The sequence below is a fragment of the Hemiscyllium ocellatum genome, chromosome 36 (assembly GCF_020745735.1).
Source record: "Hemiscyllium ocellatum isolate sHemOce1 chromosome 36, sHemOce1.pat.X.cur, whole genome shotgun sequence".
NCBI classification, from domain to species: Eukaryota; Metazoa; Chordata; class Chondrichthyes; order Orectolobiformes; family Hemiscylliidae; genus Hemiscyllium; species Hemiscyllium ocellatum.
Genome location: NC_083436.1, coordinates 7867751 through 7889602, shown reverse-complemented (window position 1 = coordinate 7889602; position 21852 = coordinate 7867751). Strand labels below are relative to the sequence as shown.

Sequence of the window (21852 nt, the reverse complement as noted above, 5' to 3'; positions counted from 1 at the left end):
GATTCGAAAGTTAATATCAGAGCCCCTGTAGTCCTTTTTAACTTCCACAACAGACTTAGATACATCTCATCCAGGCCTGAGGATTTCCCCAACTTTAAGCTCACTAAAGCTCACTCCTTCGTCCCAAATATAATTTACTCAATATATCACAGTCCACTCCCTTGATTTCTTCTCTATTGTGAACACAGATTAATTGGTCATACATGATGACAATTTCACAAACCATGTTGTCTCTTTAACTGTGGTAAGCTTTACGCAAGGTACTGCCATTCTTCCTTAATAAAGATCGTTAGTATTTTCCCAATGACAAATGTTGGGCAAATTGCCCTATAAGTTTCCTACTTTCTGTCTCCTCCCTTCTTGATGAGAGACCGAATGTATTTTTAAATTCAAGTAGTAGTCAGGGGATTATTTATAGATATCATTTTTTATGTATTTCTAGAAGGCATTTGATGAAGTCCCTTATCAGAGCACTGTTAGATAAAGTTGGACTACATGGAATTGAAGGTAAATTATTGACCTGTTCAGAAATTTGTTTGAGTGGTTGGAGACAGTGGTCGTAATAGGCAGATAGACCAATTAGCATGACAAGATTAGAGCTGTTCTTCCCAAAACAGTTTTGTTAACTGTGGATTAGATAAACAAATGTTCTGATAATGGAAAGACTAGCAGCATTGCAATTATATAATTAAACAAAAAAACTGCAAATGCTGACATTCTGAAACAAAAAGAGAAATTGTTAGAGAAACTCAGCAGGTCTAGAAGCATGAGCTGAAAATGTGTTGCTGGAAAAGCGCAGCAGGTCAGGCAGCATCCAAGGAACAGGAGATTCAATGTTTTGGGCATAAGCCCAGAAGCATCTCAAGCAGAGTTCATGTTTTGAGTCCAGTGTTTCTTCTTCAGGACTGATAGTAGCTAGGAAAAGGTAATGTTTATGCTAATAACAGTGGGCAGAGGGTGGGGTGGGGTGGGGTGAAGAAGGAGTGAGTGGATAGGTGGAGACAGATACAAAGAAAGTCAGCTAGACAAAGAATGGTTAATAGTAAAACAGGGAAGAAGAAAGGCTGATAATGGAGGCAATGAGTGGGTGAAAATGGGTTGGCTGTGCTGAAAAGCAATCCATGGCATAACAGGGCCTGGGGCGGGTAAATGATATGGAAGAAGGTGTTCAGGATCTAAAATTATTTAACTTGATATCAGGTCCTGAAGCTGCAGGATCCCCAGTGGAAAATTAGATGCTGTTCTTCCAAGCCTGCGCTGACCCTTGCTGGGGCACTGCAGTAAGCCTGAGTCAGAGATGTTGCCAGGGAACATGATGGTGTGTTGAAGGGGCAGGAAATTGGAAGCTTGGGGTTCCTTCCATGGACAGAACATAGGTGTTCCCAAGGTGGTCACCCAGTCTGCACTTCATCTCCCCAATGTAGAGGAGACCACATTGTGAGCAGCAGTGAGCAGACTAGATTGAGTGAAGTGCAGGTAAATTGTTGCTTCACTTGGAAAACGTGTCTTGGGGCCTTACATAGTGAGAAGGAAGGAAATAAATGAGAAACTGTGACACCTTCTACAGTTGCTTGGGAAGGTAGTGCGGGGAGGTTTTTGGAGTGGAGGAGGAGTGGGCCGGGGGTCCTGGAGGAAATGGTCCCTGTGGAATGCCGACAAGGGAGGGGAGTTTGCATCCTGCAGGAAGTGGCGGGAAAGGGCAGCCTATGATCCTTTGGATGCAAATGCTGATGGAGTGGAAAATGAAGACCAAGGGAGGCTTTATTGGCATTGTGGGGGGGAAGAGGGGCGTGAAGGCAGAAATGTGGAAGAGGGTCGGACATGGCTAAAGGCACTGCCAACCATGGTGTTGGGAGTCGGGAGTCTTGTAGTGGACATTGGTGGCCAGCCTATCCTCAGAAATGGAACCAAATATTGAGGAAGGAAGAGTCAGGTGACGATGAGAACAGGATGGAAATTAGAAGCACAATTGATAAATTTTTCTAATTCTGAATGAGAAAGCGAAGCAGAACCAATAATGTCATCAATGTATGGAGAAAGAGTTCAGAGAATCATAGAATGCCTATGTGTGGGAACAGTCCATTAGGCCCAACAAGTCCACACCGATCCTCCGAAGAGTAACCCACCCATTCCCCTACCCTATTACTCTACATTTACACCTAACTAATGCACCTAACCTACACATCCCTGAACACTATGGACAATTTAGCATGGCTGATTCACCAAACCTGCACATCTTTGTATTGTGGGAGAAAACAGGAGCACCCGGACGAAACCCACACAACGCAGGGAAAATGTGCAAACTCCACATAGACAGTTGTGAGGGTAGAATCAAACTCACATCCCTGGTGCTGTGAGGCAGCAGAGCTAACCACTGAGCCACCAAGCCAAGAGTTGTGGGGAGAGACCAGAGTTGGACTGGAACAAGGAATGGTCTACGTATCCCACAAAGAGACAGGAATAACTTCCCATGTGGGTAGTCACGGCCCAGACTTTGATTTGAAGAAAGTGGCAGGAGTGAAAGAAGTAGTTGTTCAAAGTGAGGACAAGGATGGGCAGGCAGAGGACAGTGTTGGTAGATGGGGATGATATAGGCCCTTTTCCCATGAAGAAGCAGAGAGCCCTGAGACCATTCTGATGGGGGGATGGATGTGTAAAGGGATTGCATGTTTATGACGATGAGGAGGGCACAAAGACAAAAACAGAAATTGCTGGAAAAGCTCAGGTCTGGCAGCACCTAGGGAGAGAAATCAGAGTTAACATTTTGGGTCTGGTGACCTTCCTTTAGAACTGATAATAGCTAAGAAAGGGTTGATATTTATACAGAAGATGGGGGGGGGGGAGGAGGATGGAGGAGTAAACAATAGATGCTGATAGAGTCCAAAGAGAGAGAAAAATTTAGACAGACAGAGAAGTGGTTAAAGTTCAGTCGGGGGAATGAATGGGGGCTATTAGCAGCTGACAACAGGCTGTGTGTGATAGCAGTTGTTGAGAGTGTGTTGCTGGAAAAGCATAGCAGGTCAGGCAGCATCCGAGGAGCAGGCTGCCTGACTTGCTGTGCTTTTCCAGCAACACACTCTCAACTCTGATCTGCGGACCTCACTGCCTCTTAAGTGTGATAGCAGTCCTTGTGGTGACACGGCTTGGTGTGTGAGGGTGAGAATAAGGACATGGTCTCAAGCCCTGAAATTGCTGAACTCCATGTGAAGCCCAGAAGCCTGCAGAGTTCACAAGTGGAAAATGAGGTGCTTCAGGAAAAGGTTATCAAATCTTTCATCGAATAGAACTACAATTCCCAGCATTCTAAGCTCTTCATCTTACCCTGTTTCCTCAGGCAGGGTGGGGTCTGGTGGAGTTGTACGACTTGGAAAGTATGAGCTCACACTTGTAGTGGTTTTTGATTTGAGCTGTGCTTTTGCCTCACAAACCCCGAAGAAGCTCGGCTAAACAGTATGTCTTCATTGTTACTATAACTAATATCTTTTTTAAAAAGGAAACGTCGGTGTGTTGGGAGGAATTGGTAATAGGAGGAAAAGTACAGAATGTCTCTGTTTTGCTCAGTTTCGCAAATTGGATGTAAAATTGTCTAGATTAGAATTGTGTTATATATTCGGATTTTAAAAAGTAAATCATGACCAAGATGAAACTTTGAAGTTAAATTTTGTCGACGTGTTTTTATTACAAACGTTCTTGTTGTGACTGCTTCACTAATTTTATTTTTTGTTTTGATTAGACTAGAAAATGGCATCGAAAGGGAAGGTAGGACCAATATTTATACCAAGTTGAATGAAAAATCTGCTGTTCGTTTACTGGCCATGTCAAGGCATAACTAACTGTACTTTTTAACGTAGGAAACTATAAGTTATGTTGATAATACGAAACTGAATACTTGTAGTCTTGAGACCCCATATTTTTCTCCCAGCTAATATTGAGCTGAAATGGGGAATTTGTTGAACTAGTTCCAAATATCTGAAAAAGTTCAAAACTTGAATCCAGATAGGATGCACGCTTCTAGAATTCCCGGAATAGAATTTTTTGGTGTTCATTTTTGCTTCGCTGTTTTTCCCAAAATCAGCTTTACATTTTGCCAACTGTTAACTTACCACGGTCTGACTTTCTAGTGCTGGAAGTGTTTGGTGAGTATTAGAGGACCGTTTAATGGACAAAGGAGCACAAAAACTGCTGAAATCTGGTTCAGTGAAGATGGATTCCTGTCCCATTTTTCACTTTAGTCGGTTGAATTAAAGCTGGTTAAAATATTGCAATTCCAGATCAGCCCAGCCTGGAGACCGAACCCGAAATCACTTTGATCATCTTGGCTCGGATACTGAGTGGATGCAGCCTGTGCTGGGAGGTTGTGGTGCCGTGAGGGTGGGGCTGTTACATTTTGCTTCTTTTGTAAGAACTCTGGAATTCATTTCTTTTGAGGTTTTGTTGCGATTACTGATTTCACTGAACTGGTGCCAGTTTTTTTATTCAGCTGAGCGTTGTGCCTGATGTTTTACCAGAGCAGTATACAGACTAACTTGGTGTGTGGCAGCTGTAAACTGGTTCATCTAGCAGCTTGGCTATTGGTCCCAAATCTCCTCTGGTGTTCAGTGTAGTCCCTCCAAAGCAGGAATTTGTGATAATGAAGTGTAATTTTTCTTGCTTTCATTAAGTTGTGAATCAGTAAAATATAGATCATAAACTTAGGTCATCCCTAATATTTGAGCCAGAGCTTTACTTGTCAATATAATAGCAGGTCAAGGAATACTACATTTGCAGAGTCAAGGGATATTTGTGACATTCTAAACAGAAATCCACTTATTTTCTCCAGTGTTTAATCTCCTTTGAAGCTGATTGATAAACTGTCAGTTTAACTGGGCTTGTCATATTGGAACTGTGCGGCCTTTCTCAATACTGGGGATTTTGGTTTGAGTTCATGGCTCAGCCAGATACGGACAGGGGGGACTTTTATAATCATTAGCACTTTAGGACTCTAACTTAGTTAGATGCTTGTGCTTGTGTCCTTGTGCTTTCTCAACTCGTGTATCCCTCCTTCCGGACTTAAAGGATGGTTCCAACTGCTTCCTGATATTTGGCTCCTGTTCTCTCACCTGCATCTGAAATTCTTGCTGCTGGCTACAGTGGAGTGAAAATAGCTTGAGCCTCTCACTGAAAACCTGGTGTGGATCTCCACTCACCCCACGTTCTATCCACTTTTCTCACCTCTAAAGGGGCTATAATTTTTAAAAACGATTCTACTGGCACCTTTTTCTCTCGAAGATGCAAATTGGTCTGGCAACAGTCCAGTAATTCTCCAAAGAGCCTATCCCTCATATATTTGATTAAAAAGCTTATACAAGACCGTATAGAAGCCAAACTCAATTTCTACATGAGCAGATCCAATCTTGAAGAAGCCACTGGGAAGTAGTCAGGAGCAGATTTGATGTTCTCCCTTCTAGGAGCCTTAAGTGCTGAGAGCAATTGTATTGCCATCCTTAGTGGGAATGACCAACTGAGAGTAGATCTGGAAGTGAAAGTAGGAACTGATGTTCTGTGGAGCTCAGAGACTGTGGGATGGGCGGCAGTAAGTGGAGATTGGATGCGATTATTTGTGGTTTTTATCAGTTTGTTAATTCTTCAAGTCACTGTAACAATGATATTCAGGCCAGTCATTCTATTTTCTAGTAACATTTTGTTTAATAATAACTATGCTCCTATTTCAATGAATTTAAATATGGACTACAGTTCATATTGTAATGCACACATCTAATTTTGTAGCTACAATTTTTTAAAAAGAAGCATGTGATGTTGTCTACCATGAGTGAATTTGCCCCAATCATCAATCACCTGTAAGAGTAAAGTGTGTATTGTTATGATCCCAGTTGATGATAATACTGAGCAAGTCAGATTCATGAATAGAAATTCGAATGAGAGATCATATGTTTAATTTTTGCAGTTTGTTTAAAGTGTTGGTTAATCATGGAGCCATATTTATGAGAGACAATTCTTAACACTGGTGCCCCGTAAAGCTGTGTACAGAGCCCTGTACAATAGTACTTGTACACAAGTTTGCTGATGACACCGCCATTGTAGTTTGGATTTCAACAATGAGATGGAATATAGGAAGGAGATTGAGTGCTTAACAGCATGGTGTAAAGATGACAATCTCTCCATCAACACCAGCAAAATGAAGGAGCTGGTCATTGACTTAAGGAAGCGGAGTGGAGGACATGCCCCCAATCTGCATCAAAGGTGCTGAGGTGGAGATCGTCAAGTTCTTGGAAGTCACAGTCACCAATAATCTGCCCTGGTCACCCCCCCCCCACATTGACACTATAGCTAAGGAAACACAGCATGCCCATAAAGACACGTACTAATTTTTATAGATGCACCGTAGAAAGCATCCTAACTGGACGCATCAGCCACTGGGTACGGCCACTGCTCTTCCTAAACCTGAAAGATACTACAGAGAGTCGTGAACACAGCTCAGTCCATCACACAAACCAGTCTCCCATCCATTGACTTCTTCATAATGAAAGACTCCTCCCACCCAAGTTAGACTTGCTCCCATCTGTCAGAAGATAAAAGTTTGAATGCACGTTTGGAAAGATTCAGGAACAGCATCTACCCTGCTATTTTAAGACTTCTGAATGGGCCTCTTAAATGTTACTGTTGATCTCTCTCTCTCTGTACCATCTCAGCAGCTGTAACCTGTATCTTGCACTCTGTTCTGTTACTCTGGTGCACTTGTACAGTATGAATCTGCCTGTAAAGCACATAAGACAACACTTTGCACATTACCTCTGTACATGTGACAGTAATCAAACTAATGAAATCAAACACCAAATGTTCTTCAACCTATATTCTGTTGTTGATCACAAAAGAGGAATTAAATGAATGGATGAAATTGTCCAATTTATTCTGGTTATAGCCAAGAAACCCCAAATTATCAGGTTCCAGAGAGAGGATACCATCTATATCTGGATTTTTTTTTCTGCCCTGTTTCTATCTTTCTCTTTTCTTTACCCTCAGTACCTGCACTGAGATTCTGTGTGTAATTACATTTAATTTGACTGTACTTAATTTGCAAAACTCAGTTATTTACAAATTAATGCCAGGCTCACCGACAGAGACTTCTCAAAACTACAACATGTTACTATGTTGAAAAAGTATTACTGTATTTATCCAGGAGATACTGAATTTCATGTAATGTAGGGAGCTGGACAGAATTGGGATTTCAAAGTAGATTACTGAGCATAAATAAAAGTACATTTAATATTCTTATTGATCTCAGTCAGCTTTTTTACACACTTCCTGAAAGTATCAGATTAGCTTTCTAGCTTTTTCAGAATTTAAAATACATTAAATTAAGTAGAATTGTGTTTGCTTCTTCAAATTGAATTAACTATTCTATTATTTCAATTAAAAAGAGTCAGAGGGTTGGACAACAAAGAATTTAAATCGTGTTGAGATGGACTCTATATACCTTGGCTGTAAATCAATTAGTTTATATCATTTGGTTTGAAGGTAATAGACAGAGGATGATGATGGAGAGTTGTTTTGCAGACTGTAGACCTGTGACCAGTGGTGTGCCATAAGGATAGATGCTGGGTCCACTGCTTTTTGTCACTTCTATAAATGATTTGGATGTGAATACAGGAGGTATAACTAGTAAGTTTGCACATGACACCAAAATTGGTGGTGTAGTGGATAGTCAGGAAGGTTACCTCGGAGTAAAATGGAACCTTGATCTGATGGAGTGGCAAATGGAATTTAATGTAGGTAAACGTGAGTGTTGAATTTAGGTAAGGCAGATCGGGGCAGGACTTATACACTTAATGGTCCTGGGAGTGCTGCTGAACTAAGAAACCTTGGAGTGCAGGTTCATTGTTCCTTGAAAATGGAGTTGCAGGTAGATAGGATAGTGAAGATATCATTTGGTATGCTTTCTATTATTGGTGAATTGAATATAGGTGTTGAGATGTCATGTTGCAGCCATACAGGACATTGATTAGGCCACTTTTGAAATATTGCATGCAATTCTGGTCTCCTTCCTATTGGAAAGATGTTGTGAAACTTGAAAGGGTTCAGAAAAGACTACAAGGATGTTGCCAGGGTTGGAGGATTTGAGCTATAGGTAGAGGCTGAATAGGCTGGAATGACAGAAGCTGATGGCTGACTTTATAGAAGTTTACAAAATCTTGAGGGGCATGGATGAAGTGAATAGCGAAGGATTTTTTTTCCCTGGGATGGGGGAGTTCAAAACTAGGGGGCATAGGTTAAAGGTGAGAGTGGAAAGATTTAAAAGGGACTAGAGGAGCAAATGTTTCACACAGAGGGTGGTATGTGTATGGAATGAGCTGCCAGAGGAAATAATGGAGGCTGGTACAATTACAACATTTAAAAAACATCTGGATGTGTTTGAGTAGGAAGAGCTTAGATGGATATGGGGCAAATGCTGGCCAATGGGTTTAGATTTGTTTGGGATATCTGATCAGCGTGGACGAGTTGGACGGAAGGGTCTGTTTCTGTGCTGCACATCTCTATGACTGTGTCTGTAATGGAGCAATATCCTGAATAGTGCTTCTGATGAACAAGGAATGGTGTTTGGACAGGAAACTACAGAAGATACTACCATGTACAGTACTTTTCAGTTGAGTTGTTAATTCCACTAATAATAATTAACTAATAATAATTCTACATCCTTGTTCACCTCTGTTATTGTGTTCTTTTTCTCTCTCTGAACAAATGTAAAAGCCCCATGCTCCATTGTATTTTGAGGTCATGTGTGTATTCATTGGTAGGAGCAAGTGGAATCTACCCCTCTCAAATCTTTTTGTCCTGAGTTATAATCTCTTTCTCCTTCCCAGCAGCAGATTTGTTGATTGTATGGGCTGCTTACCATGCCAAACATAGGGTTGTTTAGACGCAAGAATTAAAACCTTGAGAGTTGCTGAAAAAAAATAGACATTTTGTCAAAGCATTTTTATCTTGCATTCATCACAACCGCTTGCAAGAATACGAAGTTAAGAGAAAACCCAGCATTTGTGTGGCATGAAGGAGTGCTGGTTTTACAGCAAGTGGATTCTGATTTGTAAAGGTGTTGCAGTGGAGAATGTGCCAATTAATGATTTTGATTATTAGCAGCTAAGCTTTGTCTAAGTTTATAAACCAGACAGGTTGACTCTGGTCAGAGTATTGCCTGAGGAAACAAATAAAATGCACAAAAAGTTGTTTGTTGAACTGAATCAGAGCCAGTGAGTAAACACATTGTCTTTCTGTCTGAAAAGATGAGTCTAGCAGCTTTCAGTACATTTCAGGGGCACCACTGCTGAGTCTGATTGATGATCCTAAATTGGTTATCACTGTAAATGTTAGCATACTTAGTATTATCCAGCAGATGTTCAACTGCACAATCTTCTCAAAAGTTGCGCACTGCCTTGTGAGTTGCAGAAGTTTGAGTTGTTTGGATATGGCCCATACTTTGCTTGTTGCTCACAGCTGAAGGGTGATGTTGTTTGATAAAATGTACCAGTCTCTGGGACATACTGTGGACATTTGTGACGTCACACTGGCACTGACATTCACTCATTTGTCTGGTAAGCAGAATATCTTTGTGGCTTGACAGAAGCTTCCTGTTTGTGGTAGACCCCACACTTGTTGCTACTGCATAGTAGCATTATGGCACAGCTGCTGAAATCTTTGAGATACCTTGCCTTTCCAGTGTAATTTGAGTTGGAACCAAGGTTTCAGATTCAAGAGCGACCAACTTTAAGACCTTTCAGGAGTTTGTGTGATATATAGAAAGAAATCATCAGATCAGGGTGGCCTTGTTAAGTTTTTGATGTGCATTACTTCAGCATCAAGTTTGCAGGGTGCACAAATGGCTCGAGCCCTAGTTGTAATGTTTCCGAGAAGGTCTTTCTGGCATCATGAGGAATAGTAGGAATCCCAATGTGTGTACTGACCAGTGAGGATACACTGTAATAGAAAATCCACTGTCCAACTTGCAATGAGAACATTGAAGAAAGGTAACTCATTTGATTGTTCCAGTTCAAATGTGAATTTAAGCAGGAGGTGAAGTCCATCAAGATATGTAAGGAAATTCTTATATTCAGCTACACATTCAACCAAATATACCACCAGCATTTTGGAAGTAGGCAAGAGATCTGAGGGTGGCTGCAATTCCACTGAAGGTGTGTTTCTCATGGAATCTAATTGGGAATCCCATGGCAACAACATGAATGTACATGTTTCTAATAAAACCAATCTGTGTCTCATTATCAAAACATTTGAAAATGAAAACTGGCAGTTTTGTCTTTTTTCACCACTGTTATAAAAAACTTAGCTGTGCGTTGAACTGTCTTATTGCTACACTGAAATGTGCAAGTTCTGTACTACCAAATGACTGCTTAAAAACTTATTCTGTTTGAAATGAGTTAGATTCGGATTACCTTACTTCAAGTGCTCATGCTAGAGTTGACTACAACCTAAACACTGGCATCTTTATAATTCCTCTCTGTGTGTATTCTTGAAGCTTGTTGATTTTAAGCAGCATTAAATATGTTTTGATTGCATTAACAGCTTTATCATAAATTACTGACTACTTTGCCAGACTTGCTGCAGTCTTACTGGGTGTGTTGGTAAGATGACAGCGACATGAGTAATCTGAGTTATCCGATGTAGCATTAGTGAGAGTCATTCTCTGAATTTTGCAGTTGCTAATTAAGAAAGTAAGAAAGAACTAAATACTGAACTGAGTGTGAAAGATCACGTTGAGCTATGAAGATCCTCCACATAGAATTGCACTATTAAGTAGCTTGCTGTTAAACTAGTAAGATCTTGAAAAGAGATCCATGTGCGTAGATCCCTGAAAGTTGCCACCCAAGTCGATATGGTTGTTAAGAAGGCAAACGGTGTGTTAGTTTTATTGGTAGTGGGATTGAGTTTCGGAGCCACTGTACAAAACTCTGATGCAACCACACTTGGAGTGTTGCGTGCAGTTATTGCATTATAGGAAGGATATGGAAGCTTTAGAAAGGGTTCAGAGGAGATTTACCAGGATGTTGCCTGGGATGGAGGGAATGCCTTATGAGGAAAGGCTTGAGGGACTTGAGGCTGTTTTTTGTGAGAGAGAACAAGGTTGAGAGGTGACTGAATTGAGACATATAAGATGATCAGAAAGTTAGATAGGGTGGACAGTGAGAGCCTTTATCCCCGAATGGAGATGGCTAGCATAAGGGGACATAGCTTTAAATTGAGTGGTGATTCATATAAGACAGATGTCAGAGGTAGTTTATTTACTCAGAGCAGTAGGCGTAGAACACACTGCCTGCAATAGTAGTAGACTCGCCAACTTTAAGGGCATTAAATGTCACTGAATAGACATATGGATGAAAATGAAATAGTGTAGGTTAGATGGGCTTCAAATTGGTTCCATAGGTCGGCACAACATAAAGGGCCTGCACGGCGCTGGAATGTTCTATGTTCTAACTTGCATATTTTACATTGTAGAAGAATGGGAGTAGATTCAAGTCCGCCTTTGAATGGAATTATCCCATAAGGTCATAACACAAAGGAGTATAATTAGGCTATTCAGCAAATCGATTGCCATTCAATCATGTCTGATATGTCTCTCATTCTTTTACCTTCTCCCCATGAGCCTTCGGTTCTCGATTGATAAGAGAATCATTTAATATATGTCCTAAATACACTCAATGACTTGGCCTCAATGGGTTGCAGAGATTCATCACCCTCTGGCTGAAGAAATTACTCCATATCTGAGTTCTAAAGGGTTGTCCCTTCACTCTGAGGCTGTGGCCATAGTCTGTCCTACCAATGGAAACATCATTTCCATGTTCAGTCTTTGCATGCCTCTCAGTATTCTGTAAGTTTCAAGATTACCCACCCCACCATCGTTTGAAACACCGTTAGGACTACAGAGTACAACAAGCCTTTCACCCCTGGGATCATTACTGTAAACTTCCTCTGGAACCCCCCCTCCCCTCCCCACCTCCTCAATGCTAGCAAGTCCTTCCTTCAATTGGGGGCACAAAATAGGTCAATGCTTTCAATGTGGTCTGACCAGAGCTTTATACGGCTTCCCTGCTCTTGTATTCTAGCCCCCTCAAAATGAATGCTAACATTGTATGTGTCTTCCTAACTGCCAACTGAATCTGCATTGTTAACCTTAAGATAATCCTGAACTCGGAGGCTGAAGGCCTTTTTTGTGCTTCAGGTTTCCGTAGCGTTTCTTCATTTAGAAAATAGTCTCTGCCTCTGTTTTTCCGACCAAAGTGCATAACTTCACACTTCCCCACATTTATATTCCAGAAGATCGTGAGGACTGCAGATGCTGGAGAGTCAGAGTCAGAAGGTGTGGCGTTGGAAAAGTACAGCATCCAAGTAGCAGGAGAGGCGACTGTCCTCCTTCGATACTGTCTGACTCGCCGTGCTTTTCCAATGCCATGCTTTTCGACCCTAACATTATACTCCAGCTCCAGGATATCTCTGCAGGGGCTTTTTGGGGTAGTGACCTAGGCCCCAACCATCTTCAGTTGCTTCATAAATGAACTTCCCTCTGTAATGGGTCAGAAGTGGGGATGTTTACTGATCATTGCAGTGCTCAGTACCATTTGCAACAATTCGGATGCTGAAACGGTTCATATTCAATGCAACAAGATCTGGACAGCCTTGGGCTGGTAAGTGGCAAGTAACATGTATGCCACGCAATAACCATCTCCAATAAGAGGCAATCAAACCACCACCCCTTGATATTCAGAGCTCCCCATTATCAACATCCTGGGAGGTTACTGTTGACCAGAAACTCAACTGGACTTGCCATATTAACACAGTGGCTACAAGAGCAAATCAGAGGCTAGAATACTGTGGCAAGTGACTTTCACCTCCTGACTACTAAAGCCTGTCCAACATCTTCAAGGCCTAAGGCAGGAGTGTGATGGAATACTGCCCACTTGCCTGGATGGGTGCAGCACCATCTGGGTCAAAGCAGCCCACTTTTTTAGGACCACATCCACAAGCATTCACTCCCTCCACCACCAACACTCAGCAGCAGCAGTGAGTACTATCTACAAAAGTCACCAATGACAGCACATTCGAAATCTTCCATCTAGAAGGACAAGGCAGTAGATACATGGGACCATCCCCACTGCAAGATCTTCTCCAAAACCCTGCCCATCCTGACTTGGAAATATATCAGCATTCCTGCACAGCTGGGCCAAAATTCTGGAATTCCCTCCCTAAGGCATTGTGGGTCAATCTACACCACATGGATTGCAGAAGTTCAGAAAGGCAGCTCACCACCACTTTCTGACAGACAACTAGGGACAGGCAATAAATGCTGACCAGCCAGTGATGTCAATGTTCCACAAATGATTTTAAAAAAACTCTGCCACTTCTTTGCTTATTCTCTAGTCTGTCCAAGTCTTTCTACAGCCTCTCCACTTCCTCCACAAGACCTGTCCCTCCACCTATCTTTGTGTCACCTGCAATTTTGACAACGATGTCCTCAGTTCCTTGGTCCAGATCGTTATATATAGCACAAATAATTTGGCCCTGACACTGACCACTGCGGAACGTCACTCACCACCAGCTGCCATCCTGAAAATGACTCCTTCAATCCTTTCTGCCAGTCAGCCAATCCTCTGTCCAAGCCAGTTGTTTGCCCTGAACACTATGGGTTTTTTAAAAATCTTATTTCGCAGCCCCCCCCACCCTCCATGCAGCACCTTGTCAAAGGCCTTCAGGATATCCAAATAGATCCCATCCACTGGCTCTCCATCAATTAACTCCTGAAAGAATTCTAACAAATTTGTCAGGCATGACCTCCCCTTGATGAAGGCATGCTGACCCCATCCTTGTTTTATCACACTTCACAATCTCATCCTTAATCATTGGACTCTCAAATCTTACCAACAGCACTGGCAGACTAACTGGCCTATAATTTCCTGTCTTCTGCCTCCCTCCCTCCTTTTTAAACAGGGATGTTACGTTAGCTATTTTTCAGTCCTCAGGCACCCTCCCTGACAGCAGGGATTCCTGAAAAGTCACGAACAATGCCTGCACAATTCCTCAATTACCTCCTTCAGAACTATAGGGTGTAGGCCACCTGGTCCAGGTGATGTACTCACCTTCTTCAAACCTTCCCCAGCATCATTTCCTCAATGATGGCCACTACACTCACCTGTGCCCCTGAATCTTTTGACGTTCTGCTATGCTGCTAGTGTATTCCATCATGAAGACTGATGCTAAGTGCCTATTCAGCTCCTCCGCCATTTCTTTCTTCCCCATTGCAACTTCTCCAGCCTCGTGTTTTACAGTCCAATGCCCACACTTCCCTCTGTCTTACCATTTTGACATCTAAAAACATTCATGCGATATCCTTTTATATCATTAGCTACCTTACTCTCATATTTTATCTTCTCATCCTTTATTGGTTTTTTTTTAGTTATCCTCTGCTGGTTTTTTAAAGGATTCCCAAAACTCTGGCTTCCCACTTCAAATGAAAGTTTGGTAACATGACATGTTGGTGAAGAACAACAGTAAGAACAGCAGTCAGTAATAACAATAAGTTTACACCTGTTGTCTTTGTCCAGATGGCCTATAATTTTGAACCTCCATTAAACACTCTCAACCTCTCCTTAATTAACTATGTAGCTGAACTCTCTCATTGCAAGAACCCTTCTCAAAAATCTTTTCTGCGCCCTCTTTCTACAGTGTGCCCAGAGTTGAACACACTGCTCCAAGCCATGTACACAAATCAGAACATTTGGTGCGTTAAACACTAAAATAAGGAATTGCGCATGCTGGAGATCGTTCTCCAGTACTTCAATGACATAGATGCATCCCTCTCTTGGAATTGAAAAATGTTTATCAATTTTACCTCTCAGTTTTCCTCTTTACCTGATCCATCTTTGATTGCTTCCTTCCCCTCCTCGCCATCTATGTGCTTCCATTTCTGGGGATAAGCTAGCCACTAATATTCACTACAAATCCAGGCCCTCTGTTACCTGGACTGTACATTCTCACCCCCGAATGAAGTAAAGATTCCATTCCGTTCTCCCAGTTTCTCTAACTCTGTCACATCTGTTCTGATGATGCCACCTTCCACGGTGGGGGATGGCCTCGATCCTTTCCAACTTTTTCCTTGACCAAGGATACCCTACAACCGTAGCTGACATAGCCCTTAACCCCTATCGGACCATTTCCTGCACATCTGCCCTCACCCCTTAACTGCCCTCCTCCAATACTGATAGGGTCTCTGGTCCTCACTTTCAGCCCATCAGACTTCCACATCCAAAGGTTTATAAGCCACCATTCCTTCCACCACCAGACATCCATTCTTTCTCACCTCCCTCATCTTTAGCATAAATGCCACTTTTACCGAGGGTCAATGGTAACTCTGCTTTCTCTTCACAGATGCTGCTTGACCTACTGAGTTTTTTGCAATTTCTGTTTTGTTTTCAGATTTCTAGTATCCGCAGTCCTTTGTTTTATTACAACTGGTGAGGCAGGTTTATTACTCCAGTGAAAAGCAAACAAAATGTTGGGCTGAACCAGTGTTTTATCAGACTCCAAATCCCAGGTTTTTGTGCATTTTATTAACTGCATTCTCAACCTGTCCTGCCACCACCTTTTAATGGTTTATGTGCATTTATCCTCCAGCTCCTCTGCTTCTGTTTAAAATTTTATCTTTTATATTGTGTTACTTCTCCTCATTCTTCCTGCCAAAATGGATCACTTCACCTTTTTCCTTTGTATTAAATTTAATTTATAATTTGTTGAACACTTCAGCAGTCTGTTTTTCTCTCCTCTTCAAGCTTCTCACTATTCTTAGTAGCACCACCTTGAGGGAAATGGGAGATGGTCAATAAATGCTGATCTAACCAATGATGGCCACATCTATGAATGAATTTTTAAACATTTATATTTTTGTGCTATTAATCTGTTGGCAATAAATTTGCAAAATATACGAGGATTGTTCTTTTGTTGTGGCTGGTCAGAATCGCAGAGGGCGTTGACATGAGAGACATGCCAATTAGCTACAATGTCTGATTTGTTTGGTATGTTTAAAAGGTGGTTGTTGGGGGAGCAGGGTCCGGCGTGCTGGCACACGCTTTAATGGAACTATGCAAAGTTAGCCAAAATTCACCACCACAAAGATTAAGCCGTTTGCCCTGTACTAAATATGAATGGTATATCTGAAAAGGTTGTCTTTTGTAGAACTCAGGGAGTGCATTTCAGTTGGGTGAAGTTATGAGTCTGTCCAGTACTGCTAAGGTGTACACTGAAAAATCGATCTGTAAATAACCCCGCTGCAGTCCTAAAATTTGTAGTGTGTATTACTTTAAAGCTGGTTGTTAGAGGCAAAGAACAAAAAGGGGCTGTGTTTTTAGCTTTGAATTTATAATTTTTATATTTATAAAACCAAAGCCTTCTATATATTAAGAGAAAGTAACTAATTCCTTTTGCTGTCTAGACTACAAGGGGAACTATTAAGGACTATCCAAATTTTGATGCAAATCATGATGCTGAGGTGCTGAGAAAAGCAATGAAAGGACTGGGTAAGTATTCTCTTTATTAATACCAATTTTGGACATGTATAAACCCAAACTATATCCTTTTTTTTGGTCATCATTTTGGTGTTTAGAGTTTTGCTGCATGATATGTGTAAAGACAATATTTGAAAGCTCTCAACCAGCTATCAGTCTCTAATAACCAGTTTGTCACTGCCCTGCTATTAGAGGCCAGTTCAGTTGACAATACCCCACAAAGCCCAGATTGTGCACTAGCTTCTGGCATCTTGGGAGTTCAAGGTTACTTGGTAAAAGAACTGTGATCCTTTGGGTTTAAGGTCCTGTACTTTAATCTACAGATGACCTCAAATTATATTCTTCTTTTTGTTGTTTCTGATCTTGATGACAATTGTAGTGGATAATTTCCATTTATATGAGACCTACTTCCATCTTGGCAAAGTCTCCAAATACTTTGCTTGTAATTAATTACTTTAAAGTGCAGTGACTTTTATAAAAAGCAAATGCAAGATGGTATTTAGCACTCTCCCCAAACTTCATAAGTTAAACTGTTTGGCTGTAGCTGAGGGAGGAATGTAAACATGAATACAGCAGAATGGTTTGCTTGCACTAAGTAGTATGAGAAGATCTTTATAAGTGAACTGAGCCTTTATCCAGGATTTACAGGACTTAGCCATCTCGTTCAAATGGTCCAGAAAGATCTAACAATGCAGCTGGTCCTCAATGTTAGACCAGATTTTAAATCTAAGCTATTTGCATATTTTCCAGATAAAGCTTAAACCACATGATTTCTTCTTGTTTCATTAAGTATTTTATAGCTTAACAGTACAGCTCAAAAAGAGGCCATTCAGCCCATTATGTCTGCTTGACTCTCCAAATGAGCCGTCCTTTAGCGCCATTCCCCATTTTTAGTTTATAATCCTATACACCCTTCCTTTTTTTGCCTAACCATCTTTTGAACACTTTGAACCTGCCTCCACAACAGGCCCATTCCAAAGCTTAACCACTTGCTATGTAAAAAGGTATTTTTCATATTTTGCTTTTTACCATTTTACCAAATACTTGAAATCAGCGCCATCTTGTTTTTAATCCTTTCACAAATGGGAACAATTTATCTCTTTCCTCCATGAGGTACAAGATCCATTATGATTTTGAACACCTCCATAGGACTTCCTCTCGGCTTGCTTCTTTCCAAATAAACCAGCTGCAAGTTCTCCAATCTAACTTCCTAACTGGAGTACCTCAGCCCTGGAGCCGTTCTCGTGACTACTTTCTGCATTCTCTCCAATGCCCTCACATCCTTCTTAAAATATGGCTGCCAAATTAGATGCAATATCCTGCTGAGACCAAACTTGCATCTTGTATAAGTTCAACACAACCTCTTTGTTCATGTATTCTATGCCTCTGTTAGTAAACAGTCCTGCCATCTTCAATGACTAAGAGTAAATATACATCCAGTCTCAGCTCCTGCATCTACTTTAAAATTATTTATTTTATGTTGTCTCTTTATTGAACTTGCTGTCTATTTGTCCATTCCACCAACTGATGTGTGCCTCTTTGAAGTCCTGCACTACCCTCATAACAGTTCACAATGCTTTCAAATTTTGTCTTGTCCACAAGCATTAAAATGGGGCCCTGTACACCAAGGGCATTAATATATATAAAGGGAAACAAGGTCACTGCTGACTTCTGGAAGCTACACGACAAATCTTCCTCCAGCCTGAAAAAAAATCCATTAGCCATTTCTCTCCATTTCCAGTCACTCGGCTAATTTTCTATCAATGTCGTTACTGTCTGTTTTATTCCAGAGGCTATAACCTTACTCATAAAAAAAGTTGTGTGGCTCATGTCAAATACATTAACGAAGTTCCTGTGCACCACATCAACACTGTTATCCTCATCAACCCTCTCTCTCTTGCCTCATCAAAGAAGCTCCAAATTACTTGGAACAGATTTTCCTCATTTAAAAAAAAATTGGTGCTAGATTTTCTTTAACATATTTAAAGAAAGTCTAGGTGACTGTTACTTCTGGCTTGATTTGTTGTTTCTAGAAACTTCCCCTTCACTGAGAATAAACTGATAGACCTCTAATTGCTGAACCCATCATTAAACTTTTTCGGGCAAAGGTGTAACATTTGCAATTCTCCACTTCTCTTGCATCATCTCTGAATCTAAGGAAGACTGAATAATCACTGTCAATGCTTCTGCCAATTTCCACTCTCATTTCTGTCAGTGAGCGGCACAGTGGCTCAGTGGTTAGCACTGCTGCCTCACAGCACCAGGGTTCCAGGTTCAATTCCAGCCTTGGCAGCTGTCTGTGTGGAGTTTGCACATTCTCCCCGTGTCTGCGTGGGTTTCCTCCGGGTGCTCCAGTTTACACCCATAGTCCAAAGATATGCGGGTCAGGTGAATTGGCCATGCTAAATTGCCCATAGTGTTAGGTGCATTAGTCAGAGGGGGGTGGGTTGGTCTTCGGAGGGTCGGTGTGGACTTGTTGGGCCAAAGGATCTGTTTCCACTAATCTAATCTAATCTGTATTTGAGTGCATCATCTCTTGACCGGGTGTGTTATCCACTTTTGAGTCCAGGCAAGCCAATCCAATAGCTCCTCCTGATCAATCTTAATCCTGTGTTTGACTTGCTATTCCGCCATAGCACGAACAGCACTTTCTTTCTTGGAACAGCATGTGCAAAGTATTTATTTTGATACTTCAGCCATGTCTCCTTCTGTAAGTCACCTTTTTGGTCTATGCTTGGCCCTGCTTTTACGTTTTCTATCCTTTTGATGTGCCTGTTGAAAGCTTTACATGCTGTTTTATACTGCCTACCAGTCTCTCTTTCATATTCTCTTTTCTATTTTTTCACTTCCCTAATGAAACTTGTATATTGAGCTTCGTTTGCAAAAGAGACGATATGTCTCCTCAACATTGCCTGTTACACTGGTTTCTTCCAAATTGCATACCTGAGGCTCCATATGTTTTTTAGATTTCTGATGTCCAGATAACTAGTCTTGTATTGGTATTTTACTTGCACTAGTCAAACTGTGAATTTGTACCATTATTTTAAAAAAATGAATGCTGTTCCTAACTTAATTAATGCCTATTATGTGTTTTACAGAAGAGAAGTTGCAAAATAAAAAGTTTCCAGATGTGCCCATTGTAACCAATTGACACCATTTATTTAGTTTTGGGCATTGAATCTTGGGGAAGATAGGTTTTTAGGGTTGAGGACAACAGAAAACACGAATATCTAACAAGTTAATTAAGAAAGAGGTTAAAAATTGAAAGAACTGCAGATGCTAGAAGTCAGCAACAAAAACAGGTTGATGGATAGTCTCAGCAGGCCAGCAGTGTCTGCAGAGAGAAATCCGAGTTAACATTTTCAGGATCAGTGACCGTCCCTCAGAACCCTTGAGAGAGGTGGCTTGGCAAACCTAGCCTGTAGGCCCTGTAACTTTAGAAGATTTGAGAGGTGATTGAATCATAGTTTATCACATGACGAAAAAAATTGGATACATTAAATATGTAGAAACCTTTCATTGGAAGAAGCCAGAACCAGAGGGCATAATCTCTCAATTAGAACTAAGCCATCTAGGAGTGAAATTGATAGCTGGTTATTTTGGTTTAATGACTTGGATTAACTTTAATGGCATATAGTCTTTGTGTAATCCTGCAAAGTTTTGGTTCATCTTTTAATTTGTTTTCCCTGGTCATTTCAAAATTGCTGTTATCACTTCCAACCATAAGCACAGTTTTCTTTTGCTTTGTCCATGTAACATAGTGCTCTTTCTTCAGGCTTGCTGTCCTCCTGTCCTGGAATGTGACGCTGCCTCCCAAATCCGTATTGCATTTCCCAACATTTGATACTTGAGTGCAAACTCCCACATGGTACTCTCCACCACTGCTGTGTCAAGGTGGATATTCCCTTCTTGACCCCATTAAACACAAAGGTCTGCATTTGAAATAGCAACCGCTCATCCAAACTCTCAGATAATGTGCAAGTTTCCTGGCACACCTCTGTCTCCTTTAAGTGCAGTGATGTGGAGGTGCTGGTGTTGGACTGGGGAGGACAAAGTCAGAAGTCACGTGACACTGGGTTATAGTCGAACAGGTTTATTTGAAATCATAAGCTTTTGGAGCACTGTTCCTTCCTCCGAAAACTTTTGATTTCCGATAAACCTGTTGGACTATAATTTAGTGTCGTGTGACTTCTGACCTTTTTCTTTAAGTGCTACTGACTTCCTTAATAATTCTTTAGAGTTTTAGATTTTGTTTTCTTGTTCTATAGGTACTGATGAAAGCGCCATTCTTCATATCCTGACAACTAGAAGCAGTGCCCAGCGTATGAAAATCAACCTTCAGTACAAGACTCTGTTTGGCAGGGTAAGAAAACATCGATGTGCGTGCTTCATTATAGCATTCAATTTGTTTTTAATGCATTTGCTCGAAACACAAACTTTACTCAACTTTAGTTTTCCCATCATTGTGATAGTCGTGCTGACTGCATGTAACTTTCAGTTATGCATTCTTCATAATGGATGGAAATGAGAGACGTGGAAAAGTCCCAGTGATGGATACCTTTTAATAAACCACAGGTTCAAAGTCATTTGATCATTGAGTGTGCTACACATATGCCTTAAAATGATCGTACTTCATTCCAAATATCCAACTGGCATTTGGAGCAACAATGGAGCTTCAACACCTTTCTAACAACCTCCACCTTTCTAACAACCTCCTCCATCGCCAGACCATAGCAACACGACGGTTGGAGGAAAAGCGTCTCATCTTCCGCCTAGGAACCCTCCAACCACAAGGGATGAACTCAGATTTCTCCAGTTTCCTCATTTCCCCTCTCCCCACCTTGTCTCAGTCCCAACTCTCCAACTCAGCACCACCTTCCTAACCTGCAATCTTCTTCCTGACCTCTCCAGCCCCACTCCCACTGCGGCCTATCACCCTCACCTTAACCTCCTTCCACCTATCGCATTTCCAATGCCCCTCCCCCAAGTTCCTCCTCCCTACCTCTTACCTTAGCCTGCTTGGCACACTCTCCTCATTCCTGAAGAAGGGCTCATGCCCAAAACGTCGATTCTCCTGCTCCTTGGATGCTGCCTGACCTGCTGCACTTTTCCAGCAATACATTTTCAGCTCTGATCTCCAGCATCTGCAGACCTCACTTTCTCCTAGAAGACCTTTCTAACTAGCCTGTTTCATTGATGTACTATCTGATCACTGAAATATTGAGGAAATTTTAATCCCCAGGATGGATGGAAGAGGGACTGACTGGAGCTAGACTACATCTGAGAATGACTA

General features: G+C 41.4%; 1 protein-coding gene across 1 annotated transcript in view; it reads left to right on the top strand.

Moving 5' to 3' along the window:
- Positions 1-3337: 3337 nt before the first annotated feature.
- anxa5b (annexin A5b) overlaps positions 3338-21852 on the top strand; it is a 51387-nt gene continuing 32872 nt past the window's right edge. Inside the window, exons 1-4 of the mRNA XM_060851536.1 lie at positions 3338-3450; positions 3734-3759; positions 16487-16571; positions 20828-20922. Of these exons, the coding sequence (XP_060707519.1) occupies positions 3742-3759; positions 16487-16571; positions 20828-20922 (198 nt within the window). The 5' untranslated portion in view covers positions 3338-3450; positions 3734-3741. The remainder of the gene's footprint in view (positions 3451-3733; positions 3760-16486; positions 16572-20827; positions 20923-21852) is intronic.